At 47.8% G+C, this 26,240-nt stretch overlaps 1 protein-coding gene across 9 annotated transcripts in view; it reads left to right on the forward strand.

The window, feature by feature from the left end:
• The window catches only part of TBC1D1 (TBC1 domain family member 1), a 224,924-nt gene that overhangs the window by 184,825 nt on the left and 13,859 nt on the right, over positions 1–26,240 (forward strand). For 8 of the 9 annotated variants that reach the window (XM_070791284.1, XM_070791277.1, XM_070791278.1 and 5 more), the window contains 4 exons: positions 172–333; positions 6,063–6,221; positions 22,345–22,589; positions 23,657–23,816. In XM_070791284.1, coding sequence (XP_070647385.1) covers positions 172–333; positions 6,063–6,221; positions 22,345–22,589; positions 23,657–23,816 — 726 coding nt within the window. Of the gene's footprint in view, positions 1–171; positions 334–6,062; positions 6,222–22,344; positions 22,590–23,656; positions 23,817–24,056; positions 24,445–26,240 lie in introns of those variants that run through there. The other variant, XM_070791283.1, reaches the window with a different exon arrangement.

The raw sequence follows: 26,240 nt of genomic DNA on the forward strand, positions 1-26,240 counted from the left end.
TTTCCTTGATAAGAAAGCTGGGGTGGGGGGCAGAAGCGGACCGGTCTTTACCTTGGACCTGTTAAGCTGGCTGCAGGCATCTCAGTGGTGGTGATAAGCAGGCAGCCTTGCTGTGAGACAGGAGACATGTAGCTATAACTCACTAACGTGCTCTTAAATTGTCTGTTCTAGCCTCTGAGAATGATTTGCTGAACAAGCGCCTAAAGCTTGATTATGAAGAAATCACTCCCTGTCTTAAAGAAGTGACTACAGTGTGGGAAAAGATACTTAGCACTCCAGGAAGATCAAAAATTAAGTTTGACATGGAAAAAATGCACTCGGCTGTTGGCCAAGGTAAGCCTAACTGGGAATCAGTCCAGTTGGCCTCACCCCTCATTGATGACTGGGGAGAAGTATGGAATAAAAAAAATTTTTTAGGTTCAATTTCAGTGGCCATCTCTCTCCTATTTATCATATCTTTACCTGATCTATTTCCAGATGTCTTCATCACAATTTCTCTTAAATTACCATTTCTCTACTTTACGATTTCTCTTAAATTAATTAAGGAAACAGGAAGAAGAAAAAGGTACACCTAAGGGCACAGTTGCCTACAAGCTGTATAGTGATGTGATGATACAGAGTTAAATAGTAAACTGACAACGAGTTGTGTACCTTCTGTCTGGGTGCTCTCCGCAGGTCACAGTGTCCAGCCCAGACTTCAGGCAGGGAGACTTGGGTTGGGATTGCGCTTCTACCAGTTACTTTGCAGAGTGATCTTAGGCAAATGGCTTAACCTCTCTGAGCCTCACTTTACACATGTGTGAGATGTGGGTGACGACAGTGGCTGTTGTGAGGAGCCACTGCAGGTGTGTGTTCTGCTGAAAGGCTGTGGAGTGTGGGGAGCCTGTGTTTTCCATGTGATCTGCTGACTGGGTGCTGGTCTGGACAGTTGCTTATCCAAGGTAAGTGCAGAACTTGAGACTCGGCATCTAGAAACTTCCCCCATGATTTGACAGTGATCCTAGTGGAAAAAAGTGGTCTTGTATATTTTGTCAGTCTTATTTTTTTCCCATTGCTAATTCACTGTATTTTATCAAAGTATCAGTCTGTAAGGATTGGAACATTTAAAAAGAAAAAACTGGTCCTTCATTGGAACATTTCAAAAGAAAAAACTGGAGGTAGCTTGACTTCCATTTTAGAGCTTAGAATCAATAGATTCTTCTTCAATGATTGTTAGTATTCAAGTAACACAAAACTATTTATTTTAAAATGTGTGTTAATATCTGTGGGCAAGATGGGAAGTTTCCTGAGTCTAACCTAGTTCTAGTGCTCCTGAAGTCTTGGCAGTCTGGGCGTGAATAACCAGGTGGTTAGAATAAGGGTGGTAAATTTTATCTTCTGGCTGCGTCAGCAATTCAGTAAACCAAGTTGCACATGCATTATTTATCTCTGCGAGTAAATGGAGCAAAGCAGCTTTTCTACTATGGTCTCTCTATTAGGTATTATCTAACCTTTATCTGAGTTTTGACAGCTTAAGTTTTAGTAATAGTATATGAGTTACCACTAGTTATAACTTTCCCCTTTATATGGTTAAGGAGACTTGGACCTAGAGATGTTGAGTTATGGGCCCAGGACCACAGAGTAGGTTGCATCCCAGGCTGCTAGAGTTCTCTCCACCATTGATGCTACCCAAGGTTGAACTAGGCCTCGGCCGTGCTGTCGTGGGTGCTGAGGACTCGGGTCCTGTATCGGCCACAGTGGCCTGTGGCAGTTGTCCTAATCTTTCTGGCCTCTGGCTTCCAGAATGAGAGGTGTGGACCCCACAGAGGATCTCACAGCTTTCTTCTAGGTCTTATATTCTTTGTGCAGCAATGGTTGCTGGAGGCTTACCATTGCACCAGCTAGCCCCAGATCGCCATTTTGAAAAAAGAAACCAGAGAAAAGAATGAGTCCAGTCTTTCCCTTTGCACTGTTGACTAGATGAAAGTCTTCAGGTGGCTTTACTTTTGCGTAGGTAAATTGCACGGTTCTGTGACAGCAGTCCAAATGTTTGAGCCTCTTAGGAGCCTGGCACCTGGACATATAGTGGTTTTCATCATGCATTTACAAGAGGAACCAAATAGAAGTACTCTAGGTACTTGGTCAGGAAGAGCCCCTGGAGAAGGGCATGGCAACCCACTCCAGTATTCTTGCCTGGAAAATTCCATGGACAGAGGAACCGGGTGTGCTACAGTCCATGGGGTTGCAAAGAGTCAGACACGACTGAACTCAGCACAGTATCCAGAACCTACATGATGAAGCTGACGATAGAGGATTGGACAGTTTATACTGAGGTGAGCTGCCACATCACTTTCTGTGCCAGGAATATTGTATCACTAATTGTAAAAGGATTATTACTATTCCTTTTACTAATTGTAAAAGGAAGTTGTTATTTGTCAGTTGTTCAGCTGGTTTCAACATATGAGATCTAACACCTCCAAACAGATAACCACAGTCCATCTCCTAACTCAGAGTTATTATAAAAAGAGATCAAATCAGAACTTCACCTTGAATCTTTGAGGTAGAGGCCAAGTCACTTACAAACCCTTGAAATAAAAACATGCCTTGTGTGGGTAACAAGGCCTTTCTTCTTGATGATCTAAAGACCCCTAAGTGGCAGAAGTAGAGAGATTTATAAATGTCCCAAGTTAAAGTTGGATCAGGATGGTGGGATTTTAGGGTGTCAACTTGGTATGAGGAAGAATTATAGGGAATTTTAAATAATTCAAGGTTTACTTTGGGTTTAAATGATTTCTCCAAAGGTGGCAAGGTAGAGTTTTAGAACCTGGACCACAGTTTTCTAGGAGTGGCATTGCAGAGGCCAAGAGGCTTCCTGAGCAGCTGGCGATGTGAGATAGGTGCAGTCCCTGCTTACTTTTGCCCCAGCACTGCCACGTGTAGAAACCCATTCTAGAAATTAATCAGTAAACATATACGGCAGTGGGAAGAGTGTTGACTGTGGCATCATTTAATGACCGAAAAACCCAACCACATGGCCACACCCACATCATATTCCTTGAAAATAGCACAGTAGATTTGTATTAACTGATGTAAAAGATGTCTGAGGTCAGTTGAGTGAGAAAGGACAGCACGGCCTCATGTGCTGCTCTGTGTCTCCGTCACTGTACGTGGCGTGTTTGCAGACGCCCAAGTTACAGCGAGGATGGCCATGTATCCGGGTTGCCCAGCATGCTCTTGCTTTTCCACCTGTCCAAGTACAGTAATTGATAGCCTTCCTCCCCTTCACTGTCAGAAGCTTCCTGCTTTGGGTGGTGAATTGTGTGTTACCTCTAGTAAGGGGTGGTTTTTCACTTTCTTCTTTATATCTCTTTATTTTCAGAAGATTGTCCCCCCCCCCCCCCCCATATAAGTAATGAGCAGTAAAGGCAGTAAAACTGTAAAAGTATTTAATACGGAGGGAGGGAGGCCTCTTGCCTGTAGGCCTGGTCCACTGCCGGGGTTCTCTCTGGGGTCAGGAGTGGAGGCAAAACCGAGCCTCCTCGGTTTTGGGGCAGAGTGTTGAAGATCATTCTTACCAAAAACATTGGCACCAGTTTGCATGACCCTTCGTTTCTAAATCATACAATGTGAGCTTTCCTTAAACTCCAGAGTCTGTGGCACTGTCAGTGACAGCCAATGCTTGTTTCCTCCCCCAAATAAAAGTTTGATAAGATAATGGGAATGATTTAGTACTAAGGGGAAATTGGTCCTCTCATAACTTGGCATATTTCCCAGTTTGACAGGAATGTTTTGTTGAAAGCCCCACTATTAATCATTTAACATGCTGACTATTTTTTCAGCCTACATTTACTTCTAATATGGTCTGAAATATGAGGTTTGTATGTGTCTATACTCACCTTTCCCCTTGAGAAACATCTGAGCAGGAATAGTAGGGAGAAAAGAAATAGAATAATATAAAAAGCCAGGTAACAGAATACATTAGTTTTCTGTTGCCGCCATAACACTTGATAACAAAATTCGTGGCTAAAACAACAGAAAGTCTTCTCTCATGTTGGAAGCCAGATGTCTGAAGCCGGCGTGGGCAGGCCGTGCCCGGCCTCTTCAGGCTCCTGGTGGCCGTCAGCACTGCTTGTCTGTGGCCACAACGCTTTGTCTCTGCCTCCATGGATGTGGCACCTCCTCCTCTTGTCTTCTAAAGATATTGTCATTGGATATAGGGACCACCTGGGTAATGATCACCCAGGATGATCTCATTTCAAGGTCTTTGCCTAACTTAATTATATCTGCAAAGACCCTTTTCCCGAATAAGGTAACACTCAGAGCTTCTGGTGATCAGGATGTGGACATACCTTTTTGGAGGTCACCATTCAACCTGCTTCACAGGGTCATCCAGTTAACTCTTGAGATAAACATTCAGAGGGTAGGATGTGGTCACAAGTGTGGTCATGTTTTTCTTCCACTGTGTAAAACCAAATCACTGACTATAAAGTCTTTCCAGGAGATGGCTGAGCAGTGCTTTCTAAAGAGTTCCTGTGGGTCTGTTATAAATGAAACTGACTCTCTGGTTCAGATCCACAAATGATGATTTTATTATTAATTGCCAGGTAGGAACATAAAATATTCTCCCCATTATCCTTGTGAGTAGCAGCTTGTCCAGCAGTGAGGACTTCAAGAGAAAATGGCGGTTACTGTCCCTGGGCTGCCACCAACCCACTGGGGCATCTCTGCTCAGCAGGGGGCCTCTCTTTCCTCCTCCTCACCATGTGGGATATCATCGCGTTCCCCACAGCAGGTTGTGGGGATGACGTGAAGTGTGTGGACCAGTGACAGCACCTGGTCACCTCCTGGGGAGGATTAACTGCTGCTCTTGCCTGGAGTAGCACTGCTCTGAGAGAAGGCTTAGCAGACTGGCGAGTAGCTTTCCTGGGTAGGTCCCTGAGGGGCAGGGAAGGCTACACAGTCCTCACATGCTTTTTCTGGATGGAAAAATTAATCCCTGAGTCAGAGGCTCCCTTTCTCTGGCGAGCTCTCCTTTCAGGAATGAGAAGGGTTTGGTGTCTTATCCTGCTATTTTCTTGGTCTTCCCATTTCCACATCTGGGCCTTGAAACAGCGGAGTCATGAACACAAGAATTTGATTCAAAACAGTCACTTTTTCTAATGAGCCCTCATTGACTTGAAGAGAACTTCTGTTAGATAGCATTTTAGCAACACTCTGAGTATTCAGCTCAGTCACATCTAAAATATTAGGAAGAGGCTCCTAGGTAATTTTTCTTGCTTTCAGGTCCACGTTGAATGCCTACCAGGGCACGTTCATGCCGACTATCCCCTGTCTAGCATCTGACCGCTTCCTCCAGCCCACCCTTGCAGAAAGATGTCCAGTCAGTATTCCAGAATCTCAGCTTTGATTCAGCTACTCCTTCCCCCGCTTCAAAGCATTCGGTGATTCCTTTCAGCTGCCACATAAAGTGCAGGTTTCCTGCTCTCAGTTTGACCTCTAGTGAAGCCCTGTCTAGCCTGACTGCCACCTGCCTGCTCCTCCCACATGTGCGCCGTGTCCTCGGAGGTCCGGGCAAACACTAGCAGTTCCCTTCCTCTGACTTGACTTCTCTCTTCTTTTGCTCTTGAGTCTTAGCACCAGTGAAGGAATCCAGGAAACCTTCATCTCCTTCATCCAAACTCACTAGTTTGCTTCTGTCCCTTCTCTGAGATCACGTTTTGCAGTGTCGTTTCACATGCTTGCAGTTACTTCCTGAGGACATTGTTAATTGGTACTAGTTAGGGATTTTCATGTCTTTCATCAGTTTATTGCAGAGTTTGGCACAGTCCAAACAGAGTCCAAACACAGTACACACATACTTGGAAGGTAGGAGGGTGTCGGGGAGGTAAGGGAAGAATGGCAGCGGGCGTGGAGGAAGGAAGGGACCAAATAGGACAGAATTTTGGTTGTTTTATTTCCATTTCTGTGCCGTTAATTCACAGTGGAATAAGAAGCTGAATCAGTAGAGTGAGACATACCTCATTTCATCACTTAGTTGTATTCTGTACCTGAAGTCTGTCTTTTTCCCACCCCTCGTCTTGAAGGTGTGCCGCGACACCACCGGGGTGAAATCTGGAAATTCTTGGCGGAGCAGTACCACCTGAAGCACCCGTTTCCCTGCAAACAGCAGCCCAAGGACACGCCCTACAAAGAGCTCTTAAAGCAGCTCACCTCCCAGCAGCACGCCATTCTCATCGACCTTGGTAAGCCTGCAGTCAACGTGACATGGAGATGGAAGCCGTACTCACTCGGAAAACCTGAAGAGACCGTCCGAGTTATTGAGCGGTCTGCCTTTAGGTTTAGCAGTCACAATTTACTGCTAAGATTTTCAAGTAAAAAAGCCCTGAAGTCATCACAAATGTCTTCTCAGGTATAAAAACCTCCCCCTGTGCCTGGTGGCTTGTTCGCTCTGCGGCGAGGCAAGCAGCCACTGTGCAGGCCCTGGTTTCCCCCAGGCTCCAGTTCAGTGACTTGGAGGTTGATAGGAGGGGTTATAGTCAACCAAACACACAGCCTGGAAACGCAAGTGTCAGAGCCGAGGCTATGTTTAGTTATAGGAGCTACCCTAGTCTCTGTGGTTTACAAACAGAATTTATTAGAAAAATTTAGAAAAAAAAATCTCGAAAGCAATTTGTGAGACCCCCCACTTTACCGGGTCATCCAGTTAACTCGGAGATAAACATTCAGAGGGTAGGATGTGGTCACAGTAAGTGTGGTTGTGTATTTACCAAATCACTGACTATACTGTAAGCATTTCCAGGAGACAGCTGAGCAGTGCATCCTTCCTGCCTCTGCTTCCCCCTGGGGCCTCTGTCCCCGTGGGCAGCAGGGCTCCTGGGGAACTCCTTGGCCTCCAGGCCCAGCTGCTTCTAGAGCACATGGTCCTGCTTCTGAAACATTTACTCTGTGTGCTGTTGCTCTGGGGCTCCCCAGGCTGGGTCAGGGGTCCCATCAAGGCCTGACTCACAGATTCCTTAGCACAGCGGCCAGGGGGAGGCAGGACCTTTCCCTCCAGTTGACATGAACTGGGCTGGGCAATACCGAGGCTTCTCTATCCAACAGCAGTGCAGTTCATCAGGGTCGGCTTCATAAATGTTCCCCTTCAGGCCTAAGTCTGAATGTCATCTCTGAGACTGTCCCTGAGATAGCCTCTTCTCCCACCTTCAGGCTGGGTCAGGTGCCTCTGCCTTTGTCTTACCCTCTGTACTCTGCTCAGCAGACTTATTTAGTATTATTACAGTTACCATTATTATTAAAGTTAATACTTAGCTTTCCCTTGGATGTTGGGTGAAGTTACTTAAACTGCTTCCTTCAGTCCTCACAGTGCAATCAGGGACATGTCCTTCCTCCTGCCCTTGTGTGGAGTTGAGGACGCTGAAATGCAGAGAGGTTAGGTGACCTGCCCACATAGCAGAGCTGGTGCGCTGCTGAGCGCTGGGGCTGCAGGTCTCTGCTCCTGGCCCGCACTGCGCTCAGCTAGGTGGCAGTGCCTTTTTATTGCCTTTCTCCCCAGTGGGCTGCAGGCCTCCCGCTGTGGGCTAGACTGGGGCCATTGGCCATTGTACCCCAGCCCCACGGACAGAGCCTATCGCATAGTAGATACTCAGTTAAGTCTCTTGATGTTGACTGAAGCATGGTGCTGGCCTCCCAATCTCCCGTGACCCTCACTGCAGCCTTGGGAAATTGGCCCTGAACCCTCTCTAAGAGATGAGGACAGTTTCCAAGGCACAGAGAGGTCAAGTGCTGAGCACGGTCACACAGCTGCCTGCCAGGACCTAAACCCGCTCTGGCTCTGGGCTGCAGTGGGTCCCTCCATCCCTCAGGCCCTCTGCCCAGGAGCCCCACACAGTCCTAGGAGCCCCATGCTAACTGGGCGGAGGGTGATGCTGATGGGCCGTGATTGTAACTTGGGGACAGTGAGCATGCAAGGCCTGGGGCAGGAGCCCATTTGGCCCACTGACCCCAAGGAAGCAATTCTGTAAATTGGCAGTAACTGTGTTTGCTAATGCCATGAGTAACAGAAAACATGACATCATATTCCTATCATGTGAAATGAAGAAAAAAATAAATTTGGGGTAGAAGGTTGAAAGGGAGGAGGGAGTACACAGACGTCTCTGTGTCTCCACCCCGCCCCCTCTCCCCCCTGACCCCCCATACCACTCTGGAAGGGAGGAGCCGTCCTGATTCTTGAATGTTCTTTTCCCTCAGATCCCTTCAGTGAATACCCTTCTCCTTGTTCTGTGGATGCTACACAGTTACTTTTCTGCAGAGGGGAGAAAAGGCTGGATCAGCGTGAGGGCGGGGCTCTTCCCCCGGGGAGTGTTTGCACAGTCCCCCTTGACACCTCCCTTCCCAGGGCCCGTGGCTGCCTTTCCTCTAGTTGGCAGAGGGTCTGCACAAGCGAGCCAGAATCTAGGCCTTTTCTCCAGGGCAGGGCTAGGCTGCACTCTCACGGTCTCTCTCCTCCCTCCCTGCCCATCTCCCACCCTCACCCTTTGCACCCTGGAAGACTAGCTGCACCCGCCCCCACTCCCCTCCTGATGATAGTGTGGCCTCTTCTCTCCACCTCACTTCTTTCCCATCACAGCCCCCAGTTTGGATGCCCCTCAGTACCCCCCAAGGCCCCAGAGAATCTGTTTCCAACAGTGCATTTCCCTGGTAACGGTAACATCTGTGCGTCTCTCCAGGCTTCCTCCAGGGCCAGCCTCCCCTCTTCCCTTAGATCCGGAGAAGCGAAGTGTTGGCCCAGACCCAGTGGAGGCCCGGGTGCCCTGCTGCCCGGCCGGCTCTGCTGGGTTCAGGGAGGCCACGCCTAGAGGTTCCTCCAGACTGTCCATTGGTCCCCCCTCACTTCTCACAACGTGGTATTTGCCAAGTCAGTTGTTTTGTCTACACTTCTTATTTTGTCTGCACTGTGACTCATTCAAGGCCCAAGAAAGGTGTGTGGAGCAGCAGAGCAAAAACAAATCATGTTTCAGTTTTTCTTTAAAAGTAACATCCATATCCTGGCCAAGAGAACAGAATGCTTGTTGGTTGGAAGTATTTTGGCTTTGCAAGGATTTTTGTTTTTTTAGCTTTTTGCTTTATTTTCTGAAATTAGCTATTAATCTAATCAGCCTTTGCAACATTTTTTTCCTTTCAAGAGTGAGAATAATAGACTCTGTATTGAATGGTGACAGAAATTGAGATGGGTGGGTGGCATCACTGACTCAATGGACTTGAGTTTGAGCAAACTCTAGGAGATAGTGAAGGACAGGGAAGTGTGGTGTGCTGCAGTCCATGGGGTTGTTATAGAATCCGGAGTTGCAAAACACTCCTCTTGAGGACACTCAGACTAGTGGAGTACAGTTTATAACACCAGTGGGTCCAAGGGCAATCGGTTCCCAATAAGGACCCAGTGATTTCAGAGGACTTGGTTTTATACCCCCTGCTACTTGACTGGTTCAGTTCAGTGGCTCAGTCGTGTCTGACTCTTTGTGACCGCATGGACTGTAGCACACCAGGCTTCCCTGTCCATCACCAGCTCCAGGAGCTTGCTCAAACTCACGTCCATCAAGTCGGTGATGCCATCCAACCATCTCATCCTCTGTTGTCCCCTTCTCCTTCCACCTTCAATCTTTCCCAGCATCAGGGTCTTTTCCAAGGAGTCAGTTCTTCACGTCAGGTGGCCAGAGTATTGGAGCTTCAGCTTCAGCCTCAGTCCTTCCAATGAATATTCAGGACTGATTTCCTTTAGAATGGACTGGTTGGATCTCCTTGCAGTCCAAGGGACTCTCAAGAGTCTTCTCCAACACCACAGTTCAAAAACATCAATTCTTTGGCACTCAGCTTTCTTTATAGTCCAACTCTCACATCCATACATGACTACTGGAAAAACCATAGCTTTGACTAGACGGACCTTTGTTGGCAAAGTAATGTCTCTGCTTTTTAATATGCTATCTAGGTGGGTCATAGCTTTTCTTCCAAAGAGCAAGTATCTTTTAATTTCATGGCTGCAGTCTCCATCTACAGTGATTTTGAAGCCCCCCAAAATAAAGTCTGTCACTGTTTGCATTGTTTCCCCATCTATTTGCCATGAAGTGATGGGCCTGGATGCCATGATCTTCGTTTTTGCATGTTGAGTTTTAAGCCACAACATGACTGGTTACACGTTAGTCGTTAGTTTTACAACGTGCAGGTGCGGAAGAATTAACAATTACAACATGCAGGTGCAGGTGCTGTCGTTAATCTGAGACAGCCTGACCTTTACTTCCAGTTCCTGTTTGCCATCTGTGCTGCTGCTGCTAAGTCGCTTCAGTCGTGTCCGACTCTGTGTGACCCCACAGACGGCAGCCCACCAAGCTCCCCCATCCCTGGGATTCTCCAGGCAAGAACACTGGAGTGGGTTGCCATTTCCTTCTCCGGTGCATGAAAGTGAAAAGTGAAAGTGAAGTCACTCAGTCGTGTCCAACTCTTAGTGACCCCATGGACTGCAGCCCACCAGGCTCCTCCATCCATGGGATTTTCCAGGCAAGAGTACTGGAGTGGGGTGCCATTGCCCCATGCCATCTGTGAGGCAGGGGTTTAATCCCTCTTGGCCCTCTTCCCAGTGCCCCCAACATTTCCCCCTCTTGATGCTCATCTTATCTTTAACTAAGGATGGGTATTGGTCATGGGTCATTATTGTGCCCAGGGACAATGTAACTGTAGCAAAGCTGTCAGTCTAGAGGTTACACACTGAGTTATACATTGGAGAATTCAAGGCCTAAATAATACAGTGATTAACAGAATAATCACAAAAAGATTTTTCCACCAATCACCTTTGATCCAAGAAAATACTGATGACCAAAAAGGAGGATTACCATTAGACATAGCTTTTACCTCAAATGTCACCTCATGGCCTTAATTTGGTTAGAGTCCAGGCTACACCAAGAAAGAATCGACAGGTTGTAAGTTCAAAGGAAGAAACGTTTCTCGTTGTCTCAAGAACGACCAGAGGGGGCTAAAGTTCCCTTTGTGCAAGGGAGACACTCACCAAGGAAGTCCACCCATCACCGACAAAGATGTGGCCCCACAAACCCAACAGTTAAAAGTATTATAGAAGTTCCCATACGAGTGGGCCCAGGACAGGAACACATTATCCTGAGTTTGTAGTCCTGGTAGGGTCGTCATGCCTAACAGGAGAGCGTCTGCCGCTCCCAATCCTTTACCCATACTAAATCTTCTGGTGAGTATGGGTGTACATTAGTGCCAAGAGAAAATGGAGTTCTCTCCTGAACATAGAGGGTGATGTCATGGATCACCTTCCCTAACTGTTCTAGATGCCGAGACATCTCCATCCTTCCTCTTTGTAATAAATTTCCCTTTACTTCCCAAATAACTGGGGGAGGCCTCCCAAATATTTTCTCATAGGGGGAATACCCATGTGACTAGGGGGTCATCCTGACCCTCGTTAACACTCATGGCAGCATGTCCATCCAGGGGGTGCCAGTTTTGTGCATCCATTTTGCCAAAGTCACCTTGATAGTCTGGTTCATTCTCTCAACCATTGCGGAGCTTTGTGGCCTCTACGCTGTATGTAGTTTCTTTGCAAACCAGTTGGGGTAACTCAGCCACAAATGCTGGTCCATTATCTGATCCTATACTCAGAGGGAACCCAAATCTAGGAATGATGTCTCTCAGCATACATTGGGCCACTTCCTTTGCTTCAGTCTTGGTGGGGTAAGCTTCCACCCATCTCGTAAAAGTACATACCATTCAGTTCAGTTCAGTTCAGTCGCTCACTTGTGTCCGACTCCTTGTGACCCCATGAATCGCACCACACCAGGCCTCCCTGTCCGTCACCAACTCCCAGAGTTCACCTAAACTCATGTCCATCGAGTCGGTGATGCCATCCAGCCATCTCATCCTCTGTCATCCCCTTCTCCTCCTCCCCCCAATCCCTCCCAGTATCAGACTCTTTTCCAATGAGTCAACTCTTCGCGTGAGGTGGCCAAAGTATTGGAGTTTCAGCTTTAGCATCATTCCTTCCAAAGAAAACCCAGGGTTGATCTCCTTCAGAATGGACTGGTTGGATCTCCTTGCAGTCCAAGGGACTCTCAAGAGTCTTCTCCAACACCACAGTTCAAAAGCATCAATTCTTCGGCGTTCAGCTTTCTTCACAGTCCAACTCTCACATCTATACGTGACCACTGGAAAAACCATAGCCTTGAGTAGACGGACCTTGGTTGGCAAAGTAATGTCTCTGCTTTTGAATATGCTATCTAGGTTGGTCATAACTTCCTTCCAAGGAGTAAGCATCTTTTTATTTCATGGCTTCAGTCACCATCTGCAGTGATTTTGGAGCCCAGAAAAATAAAGTCTGACACTGTTTCCACTGTTTCCCCATCTATTTCCCATGAAGTGATGGGACCAGATGCCATGATCTTTGTTTTCGGAATGTTGAGCTTTAAGCCAACTTTTTCACTCTCCTCTTTCACTTTCATCAAGAGGCTTTTTAGTTCCTCTTCACTTTCTGCCATAAGGGTGGTGTCATCTGCATATCTGAGGTTATTGATATTTCTCCCGGCAATCTTGATTCCAGCTTGTGCTTCCTCCAGTCCAGCGTTTCTCATGATGTACTCTGCATATAAGTTAAATAAGCAGGGTGACAATATACAGCCTTGACGTTCTCCTTTTCCTATTTGGAACCAGTCTATTGTTCCATGTCCAGTTCTAACTGTACATACCATTACCAGCAAATATTTGTATCCTCGGCATGGCTTTACCTCGGTGAAGTCCACTTCTAGATGTTAAAATGGAGGGGTCCTCTTTAATTGTATTCCAGGAGGCACGGTCTCCTTGGGAGCTGGGTTATTTTTGGCACCGGTTATTTTTGGCATAGGTTATGCATCGGAGGCTTACATCTGCACACAAGGCTGTTAGACGTGGTATGACAAAATAGTGGTCTAAAATCTCGCAAGTCTTTGTTTTTCTGAAATGGATGGATTGATGGAAATCCGTAACCAGTTGAAATGCCAACCTAGAGGGGTCAAAAAGTCTCCCATCTGAGAGTTTCCACCATACGTCCTCCCACAGCATTCCCTGCTCAGTTCGTGCGCAGGTGGTTTCTTCCTTGCCATAGACTGGGGCCACTTGGGTGTTTAGTAGGCTAGACACCACAGGTGTTACCATAAGTTTGGTTACTATATTGTCCTGGGTGGCTGCTTGCTTTGCCATTCGATCGGCCGGACAGTTCCCTTTTGCCTGAGGTGTGTCTGCCCTTTGGTGGCCCCTAGAGGGTATTACTGCCCCTGCAGTGGATTCCCACACTGCTTACAACAGAAGCAGAGTTTCCTCTTTACTTTTTATCTCCTTGCCAGTTGCAGTTAATTTCCCCCTTTCATTATTTATGGCTCCGTGTACATGTAAGGTAGTGAAGGAATACCATGAGTCAGTATGTATATTTATTTCCCTTTTTCTTTTAGCCACTTTTAGGGCTCGTATAAGTGCCCAGAGCTCTGCTCGTTGAGCCCACCAGTGTGTGGGGAGTCACCCTGCCTTGACTACTGTATCCTTTGTGGTTACCACATCTTTAGTTTTCCTGTGTCCCGTCCCAGGCAGTTGGTCCCATCTGTGTTATAAGTCTCAGCTGGTTGACTTAAGGGGACATCTCTGAGGTCCGGTGAGCTAGAAAAGACTTCCTCTAGCATCTCCTCACAGTCATGGTTGGGAGGGCCTTGGCTCATTGGCAGATAAGTTGCTGGGTGGTTGCACCTTTATGTGGGGACTTTCACAATAAAGTTCTTGATTAGCTATTTGTGAAAAGCCAGGTATCCAGATCTGGCAAAACCCTACGGCTCCCAAAATTTCTCTCACTTGCATTTTGGTAGTAGGCTGGCTTGTCTGATTGATCACCTGTTTTCATTCTAAGCCCAAGGCACACCTGCTTTGCTTTATAACAAACCCCAGGAACTTTACTTCAGTCTGGCAGATCTGGGCCTTTTTCCATGATACTTGATATCCAGCCTGGCCCAGCAGGCCCAGGGGAGTCTTAGTTCCTTCCCAGCATTGAGAACAAGTCTCTGCCATCAGGAGTAGGTCATCCACTTGTAGGATCTGACATTTAGTAGCATCCGATGGGAAGGAGAGGAGATGTGTTGCCAGGGCTTCCCCAAATATCATAGGGGAATTTTAAGTCCTTGTGGCAGCTGAGTCCAAGTCGGCTGGGTCTTCTGACGCATCTCAGGGTCTTCCCATTAGAAAGCAAAAATTCTTTGGCTAATTGGAGCCACTCTTGTACAAAAGAAAGCACCTTTCAAGTCCAGACAGGTAAAATACTGGACATTAGGAGGCATTAGCAGAGTATAGGGGTTAGGGACATTTGGGTGTAAGGTCACTGTCGCCTCATTTACTAACCTCAGGTCCTGAACTTGCTGATACTCTTTTCCCCGTCCATCTTCACCGGGAGGATAGGGGTGTTCCGTGGTGATCGATGTTCCAGTACGCCTGCTACCTTCAGCCTGTCAATGAGGAGCTTGATTCCCTCCCTGACAGCCAGTGGTATAGAACATTGTTTTTTCCTTATGGGCTGGGCCCTCACCTTTAACTCTTAGTACTGGATGGTGGTTTTTCGCTAGTCCAGGGGGGTTACTTTCAGCCCATACTTCAGGAAACAGCCTTGTTAGGGGTTCCGGGGTTCCCCCCTGCTGATGACTGATGCAGTGTCCATTCATCTTCCCTTGGTAGCAGCTGGCTGCTTATTGAGATCCGGCGGCCCAGCACAGCTGCCAGGAGAGCTGTCTTTTGACAGGACCTTCTGCCACTCTCCTTTTGTTTTTTCTCGGCCTCTTTTATAGTTTCCTGATCCCGATTGACAAAAACCTTGTCAGCGATTTCTTTCATTTGGGTGCTGGTAAGATCCAAGAACCCCTCCATTTTGGGGAGTTTCCTTCTAATACCTGGATACGACTGGGTCACAAGGGTGGCACTTATGAGCCTTTGGTTTTCAGGGGTCTCTGGGTCAAACGGGGTGTATCGTCAAACGGCCTCACACAGCCTTTCATAAAACTCTGTGGGAGTCCCGTCTGCCTTTTGGATCACGACGTTAGTCTTGGCCATGTTAGTAGGCTTGCGAGCCCCCTTCTTGAGGTCTTGTATAATGGCCATCTTATGCCGTTCCAAGGATTGCTTACCTCGGTCAGTATTGAAGTCCCAGTCTGGTCTTGTGTCAGGAGTGGCTTCTCGGGCCCCACGTTCAGGGTCCAGTTGGCCCTCTGGTGCGTTTCTCAGAGTCACTTACGTGCCTTTGTGAGGGTCCAGTGTCTCGTTTCCATTCTGAAGAGGGTGAGGAGAAGCTGGGCTGTGTCATCTACACTAGTTGGTAGATCCTGAAAATAGTCTCCATTAGATGAATCATACCTTGCGGCTTCTCAGAATAGGGAGGGGTGTGCCTTTTCAAGAGACCCGTGGTAGAGAACGGCTGATAGTAAAGAGCAGTGGGGCCAGGATGGATGTGTCCATCTGGCCCCACCAGCCACGTGGACCTCCCTGAGAGGCATTTGCAAAACCTCTCTCTCTTAAGGTTCCTTTGTAGACCTCAGCCACCTCCAAACACTTGGCTCTCCCTTTTTCCCTCTTCTAAACAGGGGAAGGGTGGGTATAATGTTGGCACAGTAAGAGGGAGAAAAACCTCCTCCACTGGGGGAGGCGGAGAAGGAAAGTCTCCCTCCTCTCTTGCCCTCCCTCTTGTTCTGGGGGTCCCCTTCGTGTTCCGCAGTATGGAGGGGAAGGTGGGAGTTCCTCCTCCGAATCATAATATATTTCCTTTAACTTTTCTTGCTTGGGTTCTGCCTGCACCAGAAAAACCTTGCTTTCTCCTTTTCCAAGATAACATATCTGGGCCCAAGGGGGTTTGTGCAGTTAGTAGCCATGAGTCAATGTACAGGAACTGGTCTGGGTGGCTTGGCTGTCCGGTTACCACAGAGTACACAGCCTGAACTTTGTCCAATACTAGGGTTCCCTCTGAGAGCCACCTCACCCCAAAGGATGGCCAGTCTATCTCACAGAAGGTTTCAAGCTTGTCTGGGGTTAACTTTATACCATAGTCTCCTCCAAAGCCCTTTTGGAAGTTTTTAATCATGCATTCAGGAGCGGTTGGCTTGGATTCTCCGCTACCCATCCTACTTTTCACTTTCCTTCTATCACTTACAGCAAGTCCAACTTCTGTTTCGTCACTCTTTTGCCACGGTCTTGTACCCCAGCCACCACCGATGTCTCCACTCAAAGGAGCACGACAACTGCCCCTTTACCTCGGCTATGACCTGGGTGCAAAGGGCCTTACCTACTAAGTCTTTCAGTGATAGTACCTCTCATGGTTCTCTGTCAGCAGCCAGCCAAATCCAATCAATTAAGGCTTCTACGTACTCCTCCTTGCACAAGTCTGATCCTGGCAAAATCCAGATCTATCTTATCACAGGTTGGTGCAGACAAATGTACATCCAGAGCTACATTGCCAGTCCGGTCCTAAACAATGTTCGGGAGGTCCCTGAATCCCTAAGAACAGGAGGGTATTGTGGCAAAGGGGACGGTCCCTTGGAAACCAGAAAATAAAAATTTGTGTTGACAAACAATCAGCACAGATTCAGTTATCAGAGTTTTAGTTATTTCAGTAAGTTCCCCACTGAGCCTAGGAGGACACAGCTACCTTAGACTCATCCAGCCCCAAGGGGTTGATCAGCTCCCTCCTTCCACTATTACAGAGGGACCTACCTGCGTGCTTCCCTTCTGTCGTCCACAGTCTCATGAAGTCTGCCTAGAAAGACAAGTCACTAAAACAAGAGCTATCCGAGGGATGAGACACCTTCCCCTTCCCAAGGCTCTCGTCCCAGCGAGTCACAGGCGGAGGCTCAATGGGCCTATCTCTCCAAGGGCTTCCCGGCCAACACACCAGAAATGTTGTAGAATCCAGAGTCGCAAAACAGTCCTCAGAAGACACTTAAGACAGTGGAGTACAGTTTATTACGACAGTGGGTCCCCTCAGTGATTTCGGAGGACTCGGTTTTATATACCCCTGCTCTGCATGACTGGTTACACGTTAGTAATGTTTTACAACATGCAGGCACGGAAGAATTAACAATTACAACATGCAGGTTCAGGCGCTATTGTTAATCTGAGACAACCTGACCTTTCCTTCCGATTTGTTTGCCGTCTGTGAGGAGGGGGTTTACTCCCTATTGCCCTCCCAGTGGCCCCAACAGGGTCAGTAAGAGATGGACACAACTGAGTGACTGAACAACAATTGAATGGTCGGGCAGTGTTTTGCAGTTTGTAAACCATATTCACTAGCTTTGTTGAATTTCAGCTTTACACAACCCTGTATGAAGGAGTACATAATTTCCACTTCGGAGGTGATGTGCTTTGCCCAAGTTACGGGCTGCTGCTTATGGCAGAAAGTGCTAGAACCTTGGTCTTCTTAGTCTCTGTATCATGGCACCTCCAGGACACCGTATGGCTCCTCTCTGTCTTGGCTGTGCCCGCTGTGCACCAGCACAGCTATGCCCTCCTCTGGTTAGGTGGAGGAACGTAGTTAGAGTTGGCCCCACCCAGCCAGGAGAAAACAGCAGCAGGTGACCCTGAGCAAGCCACTCTGGGCCTTAGTTTGGGGGCTGCCCCACCCTCTCGGCCTGGCTGCAGCTACTGCAACTGTGCTGCCCTCAGGCAATCGCAACCTTTCTCTTCCCTGGCTGTCCATCCTGGATGGACAACCTCTGCTGCCAGCATCCTGGCCTCTGGCTGTGCCTCCCGTCTAGTCGTGGCCACACGTGGCTGTGGGGGACACGGAGCAGCAAGCTGGAGAACCCCCCCCTCAGGCTCCACATCACCCTCCGCCCTGTCAGCTGCTCCTCTCCCAGGCATCCTGCCATCAGGGCTTCCCCAAGGAGGCTGTCCAGCCTTCCCCACGATCGGAGGCTTGGCCAGAGCAACACTGGACCAGGTCCAGAAATGGAGGAACACCACTGAATCAGAGGGCAGTGCTCCCAATTAGAGCAGCTTCCCGATTAGAAACTGCTCCTGATCACCCCCACATTGATCACTTGTTATTTTAATATCTGTTTTACAGGATGTCAGTAAAGTGGTGGCTTGCTTTACATACCCTGCAGAGGTCTGATGAGTCTTTCCATGACCACAGATAGCACTTTTTGATGGACTTGCAGAGACTGTCTTAACAGTGCTCCCTAAGCAGGTTTGGGCATGTCCAAGCTTCAGTGAGAGGCAAAGCACATATTCAAAGATCTATTTGAGTCAAGAAGCCAGCATGGCAGCTGTCATTGATTTGTGCTTCCACTTAACACATTTAAGATATAAAACCTGCCTGGTATCTAGAAGAAAAGGAGCTATAATCCAGGGGTTACACGAGAGAATTTTCTCTTTGTTTTTTTAGAACCCTTCAAGGTGAGGAGACAAACCTCTGAAATGAAGGATCAGCTGAGAGTATTGAAGATGCCCTACCATAGAAGGACAGGGAAGGGCTTCCCTCCTCCCCTGCCTGGCCTTGCTGCCAGGAGCCGCATGTAGTGTGCTTTGAGGAGTACACGGGGCTGTTCATGACCAGCAGAGGGATGCTGGTGGTGAGCACAACTTTCTGTTTCATCTTTGGGTTTAAGTCCCATGAGAAAAACTAAAAAACATTAATGGCAAAGGACAGGAAAGTACCTAGGATTTGTCCTGCGGCAATCTTTTTCCATAACACACCTTCTTGTCCACTTGGGGACTTCGCCTTAGGGAGGTCAGTTGAACGATCACAACTCAAGTCTTAATATCTTGCAACAAAAGCTGTACACATACACAAAAAGCTACATGCATTATTCCAAATGGTCTGCCATAGCCTCTTATAGCCAGAGCATATCATGATTTCATGTTTATTTGATCATTCTAAATATCCTGTTTAATCTCAAAATGATGTAACTAAATGTAGATGGTAAAGAAATAAAATGGGGTGACTTCCCTTGCTCTCTCTCAGTGATCTAACATCTCCCTATACCCTTCCAGCCAGTCAGGGCTGTGCTGGCGACAGCCAGCTCCCCCAGACCCCTCAAAAGAAGCCCTGATGTCAACATTTATAGATTTCCTTGGTGTAAACATTCACTTTGGCTAATCTGAGCTACTAATTTGCTGTCATTGATCATGGGGTTGAGCAGAGATATGCACAGGCCTGTGGGAGCCAGTTCCAGCTCAGTCACTGGACTGAGACAGCTGGTTCTAAAAGTAGTCTGCGTGCAGGAGAGCTCTGCCTTCTTAATCCCCCGCCCACCCATGCCGTTTGGTGGTGAGCCACAGATGCGTCTCAAGCGTATATGGTGCCTCCCCTCACTCTAGGAGCCTGTGTTCTAGCGGGGAAGCAGACACTGAACAACTGATGACTGAGTTTTTTTTTTTATTAAAATTGTGAGGCTTCATTCGAAGGGCATTTTTCCTCCAGTCATAACTCACATTCTGCTCCGAGTTAAATGCAGCACTGTGAGATCTCGGCATCACCGTTCTCAGCCAGGAGGGAGCCTCAGTGCTCACGTGGTTGTAAGGTTACTCTTCCTTCTGCGCATGAGGAAACCGAACTCCACAGTAAGATTGCTAGTTTGTCGGTACCCCTCCCTAGAGAGGCAGAAATCTCCAGGCTCTTTGTGAAAAAAAAATCAAAGGAAAGAAACTTGTCAACTCTTGCAGCCCAGTGCAGCCTGAGCAGCCTTGTGGGTGTCCTCTGTATGATCCAGTGGGATGTGGACACATGTCCTGTGTGTGCACTGCCCAGGGTTCACCTGCTGCAGATCAGCTACACATGTACGGTCTTTAGAAGATGAGAGAAGTTTTTTTCCCTCCCAGTGTTAGCAGAGGACCTTCTCAGTTAGGGCTGAAGGCTGCAGACCTCAGTTCTGGATTACATAGCTGTGATTATCCACAAACGTGTAACCTGGTCCCTGCCCTCTCCCTTTGCCTAGAGTGTGTGAGCCATGATATATATCTAGAGCAGTTGTTCCCAAGCCCTGGATCTCAGGATTCCTTCACTCTTAAGCACAACTGAGAAGCCCAAAGGGCCTTTTTGACATGGATCATTTCTATCAATATTTACCATGTTAGGTAAATACAGGAAGGCATTGTCTTCCCAAGTACAAGTTAATGTAAAACACGGGCTGCATTCATGTCGGCTGGACAGCCATTCCTCTCTCAGTCAGAAACCGGAGGCCTGACTCTCCCTGGGCCTGGGCCCAGAGGCTCAGGGCCTGTCTTGCTGTCTCAGGAAATGACACTTGAGAATCCCAAGGAACACACAGGAGCCCTGTTCAGGCTGGTGCAGACAGCTTTCCTTCATCAAGAACGTCAGGGCTGGTCCCTAAGACTGCGGCAGGGAAGATTTGGCTGACTGGACTAACGACTAAAGATCAGGAGGTGTGGGGGCCCTTCTCTAATACGAGAAGGCGACTGATGAGCAAAAACGGTAACACCGACAGATCAAAGTTTAAAATAATTAAACCTTTCCCGGTGTTCCTCCGGGAACACACAACTCCTGTGTGTTCTGCCACCCTTTCCTGTTGGAGACCCAAAGAGAGTTGGGGCTGGGTGCGGGCAGGGCAGGGCAGAGATACACTGTGCTCCCACTCCATGGAACCGGGGTGGGAAGAGCTGTTCCCAGGTTAACCCTGCAGCAGAGCGTGAGGCCAGGAGGGTAGGCGAGGATGGGAGCGTGTGGAGCCCCATGGGGGCCTGCTGATGGCTTTCCAGCAGTGGGGTAATGTGTGCAGGGCATGTTGGGGAAGGTTTGCTGCGGAGAGAGGTAGAGCAGCAGGAAAGATGAACACAGGACAGGAAATCAGAAAAGGTTATTGCTGTCCTCATAAATCATATTCTTGCCTGGGAAATCCCATGGAGTGTGATGGGCTACAGTCCATGGGGTTGCAGAGTCGGACACAACTGAGCGACTAACGCTTTCCCTTAAATTAAGTTCAGGTGAACCAATCTGGATTGATGAAATGCTTTCTCACAGAGCTGGGGAAGAACACTGGAATGTATCTTCCTCCCTTTGCTGAAACTGAATAATGAAGGTGAATGTTTCCCTCGTGGCTTTGGTGCACTTCTGCCTTTGACGAGGCCATTAATTCTCACCTGGGTCCATGCGTGGCCCCAACTGAGCATCTCTTTCTTCAGGCACTTTTCTGCTCCCTGGAAACACACTTCCCCATCAGTCACATTCCAGAATGGGAGGGGGAGGTGGGATTTGACAGGTGTCAACCTCACAGGCCTCCAGAACAAAAGAAATCTTTACATTTTGTCTGAGTACCAGCTTTTTGTGAAAATCAGGATGTTGAGAGCATTTTATTTTAACCTCGTTTTGAGAGGCGACTGTTTTGTACAAAAGAAAATGCCTGCTGCTCCCCAATGTGTATCAGAGTACTGCCTGTGGTTTAAAAGTACAGTAAGTCGCCCATATACAAAGCTTCAAGTTATGAACTTTCAGAGATGCAGATGTGGATCTGGTTCAACCAAGGAACCAGAACCTGTACCATCAGTGTCAGCCATGAGTGAAATTGCAGCTTGCCCTCCTTCTCCTATTGCTGACGATCCTTTAGCTCTGCCATCCCCCACTTCCTCTCCCTCCTCCAGTCAGTAACTCTTCTTACCTGTTCACTCAATGCCAGCCCTTGTATGCCAGCTCTTGTATGCCAGCTCTTATACTGTACTTTTCAAGGTACTGCACTGTTAGATTAAAAATGTTTGTGTTTTTGTTTATTATTTCTGTGAAAAGTTTATACACCTATTATAGTACAGCACTGTACAGCCGATAGTGTTAGTTGGGGACCTAGACTAACTTTGTTGTACTTACAAACAAATTGAACTTATGCACGCTCTCTCGAAATGAAACTCATCTGTATGTAGGCGACTTACTGTGTAGAAATGTGTGAGTTGTGTGAAGCACTTGCAGGGAAACAAGTAGTCTGGGGAGAGCTGATCAGGGCGTGGTGGGGCAGGGCGCTGGTGCTGGCATGGGATGCAGTAGAGAACCACAGGTCTCTGGAGAGCAGATGCCTATTGAGAGGATGCACAGTTTTCTTTCTGTTATAGATTGAAATCCAAATATCTGCAGGCCTGAAGGTGGTTCTCATTTCTTTCACCTGAAAGCGTGATTAATTGCTGATTTTTTAATTGCAAAGAACAAAAAGTTGTTCCAAGCACAACCAGCTGACTTTGTTTACAGAGCTGATTTATGACATGATCCCACTTGTAAAGGTCTGTTGCTTTAACTTGAAGCACATTGGATTTCTGGTTCAATAGACTTTCTTTTTAAAAACTTACAGCTAATGTGTTTTGTTTTTACAGGGCGAACCTTTCCAACACATCCGTACTACTCTGCTCAGCTAGGAGCAGGGCAGCTGTCACTTTACAACATCCTGAAGGCCTACTCGCTTCTAGACCAAGAAGTGGGCTATTGCCAAGGTCTCAGCTTTGTAGCAGGCATCCTGCTGCTTCATATGGGTGAAGAAGAGGCGTTTAACATGCTCAAGTTTCTGATGTTTGACATGGGACTGCGGAAACAATATCGGCCGGACATGATTATTTTACAGGTAGAAAGCCTTCCTTCTGCCTGTGATAAAGTTGAATGCTAAAATAAACATGTTTATGATCCCTTTCCAAGTGTATCTAAGGAAATTTCCCACCATCAGTTAACATTGTAGCATGTGTCACTGCTGAGAACTTACTCTGTGCTAGCCTTACACCAGGTGGTTCATAGGCATTTATTTACCTCCTCCACCCTCAGGAAGGCAGTGTTGATCCCAGCTTATAACAGGAAAGCTAATGCTCAGAAAAGTTACATAGTAAATAATCTGAGCAGGTCACACAGTAGCAGGTGGCAGAGCTGGGATGTAAACCCAGGCCTGTCTGACTCCAGGGCCCTTGCTGCTGCTGCTGCTAAGTCGCTTCAGTCGTGTCCGACTCTGTGCGACCCCATAGACGGCAGCCCACGAGGCTCCCCGGTCCCTGGGATTCTCCAGGGCCCTTACTTTTACCTTTTCTCTTTGAATCCACCTTCAGGTAGTCTGAGTCCCACCTCCCAGTGTATTTGCTATTTCCTCTGCCAGGGACCCCCCCCCCACCCCCATCCCTGAGCCCCTGCCACCCTGGGTCCAGCCCAGTTGGACAAGTTATTTTCTCCATCTTGAGATAAACCCTTGTCATCTTACTTTAACTCACCTGTGTTATAAACCTGAAGAAGTCACACTTGTCCTGCCTCTGGAGGGGTTGGGGGGATTCAGCAGGAACTTACTACGGGAACAGGTTCAGTAGGTTCCTGCTACAGAATGCTTCCCTCCCCCTTTACTCTCTGCCAGAGGCTGGCTTTTTATCTCCAACTCTCCTAGCTTTGAGTTTCCCTAATAACATGTATTTGTAAGAGAACTTACAGATCATTTTCATGAGGCAGATGTGGAACATCTCTTAGCTGAGGAGCCCTGCCCTGAGTGCCGGCCAGCCCCAGCCTTGTGGCAGCAGCCCCGGCGAGCACTGGCTGGACAAGAGAGAACTGAGGGCAGGGTCTAGGGAGCCATGTGGCCAGTCTCATGGTCCTTCTCTTTCCTCTCCAAGTGGGGATGGAGGCTGCTGCCTCCCTGAGACCCTGTGTGTGTCCCTGCAGATCCAGATGTACCAGCTCTCGAGGCTGCTCCACGACTACCACAGGGACCTCTACAACCACCTGGAGGAGCATGAGATTGGCCCCAGCCTCTATGCTGCGCCCTGGTTCCTCACCGTGTTTGCCTCACAGTTCCCCCTGGGCTTCGTCGCCAGAGTCTTTGGTGAGTGTGTGTGAGGCTGCTTGCAGAACCTGGGTTCTCAGATTCGATGGGAACTGGGTATGGTTTCTCCATAGCTGTGGTTCTTATTTTCAGACCTGTATCTGCAGGAACAGGATGTTGTCATTTTCATTTAGTGAGGAGGTTGAGTTCTGTGAGTTTCAGGACCTGCTTGATTTCTGATGATCAGGGCCACCCCTCCATGCCTTCTTGTGGGAATAAGGTCCGATTTCCTCCTGCCAGGCTCTCACTGGAGCAGATGTCCTGAAGGCTAGACCGAGGAGCCGGGTGCGTGGTCCAGAGACATTTCTCCTGAGTTGTCTTCCTCCACCTCTCTGGCCCAGGGCTTGCTCACTGACAGCTCCTTAAGACTTCTCGGCCGGGGACTTCTGGGCCACTCTTCTTTCTGGGCTTCTTCTGCATCTCCTCTTCCTCCTCCTCTCTCCTCTTCTATCCTTGGCTCTTGGCTCTATTTGCTTCCTCTGCGGCCCAGCTCTTGAAAGTACCTCTGTATCACTGACTCACGGTCTGTTCTCACAGGCCCCACCTCAACCTTCTGCCCTTGTGACCATAGGTGGGTCACATTTCAAACCATCTCCCCTTTTCTCAATTTACTTTTCAAGAAGATTGTCTCTGTCAAAGTTAAATAAATGTTCACATGTAAAGTCTGAAAACTGCCTCCTTGTCAATTATGCTTCAATTTAAAGAAATTAAAACTTAAAAATGTAAAAGTCTGCCTTGACGTGGCAGGGATAGCAGCTGAGTGAGGCGCTGTGAACAGTCAGCTCCAGTACAGTCTGCTTTCCCTGCTTCAGGATGAAGTGGTGACTCTGACAGTTCTTTTTATCTGTTTATTGTGGAGAAAGCGGTTATTAAAGAATTGATCATCATCACATACCGAGTGGTTTTAAGTACCATTTCTGTTGAGTCACTTGATAACTTAAAAACCTGTGCTGTTTTTTTTTTTAACTTTATTTATGTACTTATTGGTTGTGCTGGGTCTTCGTTGCTGTGCAGACTTTTCTCTGGTTGGGGTGAGTCGGGGCTGCTCTTTAGCTGCGGGACACAGGCTTCTCCTTGTGGTTTCTCTTGTGGAGCACAGGCTCTAAGGTGTGCGGGCTTTAGTAGCTGCAATTCCTGGGCTCTAGAGCATGAAGCTCATCCTAATGACTTCCTAAATAAAGCTAAAGCCACAAAAGCAGGGTCATCTTCTCCATACTGTGCAGTCAGAGGTGGGTCTCAGAGTTTCTCATATATTATGCATAACAATGTCAGTGTCTATGATTCCTGGATCCTGCCAACCCTGTGTCCTGCTGGCTAAAGGGCTCAGGGCTCCTGAGATTATAGGCAGGACGTGGGGACTTCGGGCAGCGTTGTCTTGTGATATCACTGTTTCCTCTACCAATACTTAAAAACGAACCATTTTATTAGTAGGTTTCCTAGAAAAGATAGGTTTTTAAAAAACCGTTTCTGTATTTAACATGGGTGACTTAGCTCCATGATAGTGGATAGCTTCATTTTAAATCCCAAAGCCTACCATTCACAGTAGGCTTTTTTGGTCTGAGGCCATTTCATTATAGGCATTTAGGCCTGGATAAACCTAAAAACACGTGAACTTTTGTTAACTATTCAGCATTTTATATCAAAGAAGGCAATGGCACCCCACTCCAGTACTCTTGCCTGGAAAATTCCATGGACACAGGAGCCTGGTGGGCTGCAGTCCATGGGGTCATTAGGAGTCAGACACGACTGAGCGACTTCACTTTCACTTTTCACTTTCATGTGTTGGAGAAGGAAACGGCAACCCACTCCAGTGTTCTTGGTTAGAGAATCCCAGGGACGGGGGAGCCTGGTGGGCTGCCATCTATGGGGTCGCACAGAGTCGGACATGATTGAAGCGACTTAGCAGCAGCATTTTATATGTAAGTAAAGGAATCTATCTCAGTTTGCGGTCAACATAGCCCATATATAGGTTAATAGTTGTGACTCAGGCTGGTAAAGAATCTGCCTGCAATGGGGCAATGGGGGAAACCTGGGTTCAATCCCTGGGTTGGGAAGATCCCCTGGAGAAGGGCATGGCAACCCACTCCAGTATTCTTGCCTGGAGAATCCCATGGACAGAGGAGCCTGGTGGGCTACAGTCCATGGGGTTGCAAAGAGTCGGATGCGACTGAGTAGCCAACACTTTGAGTTTACTTTTTACCTCTAGTTAAGTATGCACTTCTTGGAGGGACAGCTGCCAGTAATGCCTGTGCTTGACCTTCACGTCGAGCTGTGATGAGCCTGTGCTCATCATACTCTTCTGGGTGTCACATAATGTGGAATCGCCCCCTCCTGTATTTTTCCTCTTTGGGTGCAGAGGGGCCCTCCTGGGAGAGATGCTTGTTCTTTTCATCTTCTAACATCTATCTTTGGGGGAAAAGTCTG

This window comes from Bos indicus, chromosome 6 (assembly GCF_029378745.1).
Source record: "Bos indicus isolate NIAB-ARS_2022 breed Sahiwal x Tharparkar chromosome 6, NIAB-ARS_B.indTharparkar_mat_pri_1.0, whole genome shotgun sequence".
Classification (NCBI taxonomy): Eukaryota; Metazoa; Chordata; class Mammalia; order Artiodactyla; family Bovidae; genus Bos; species Bos indicus.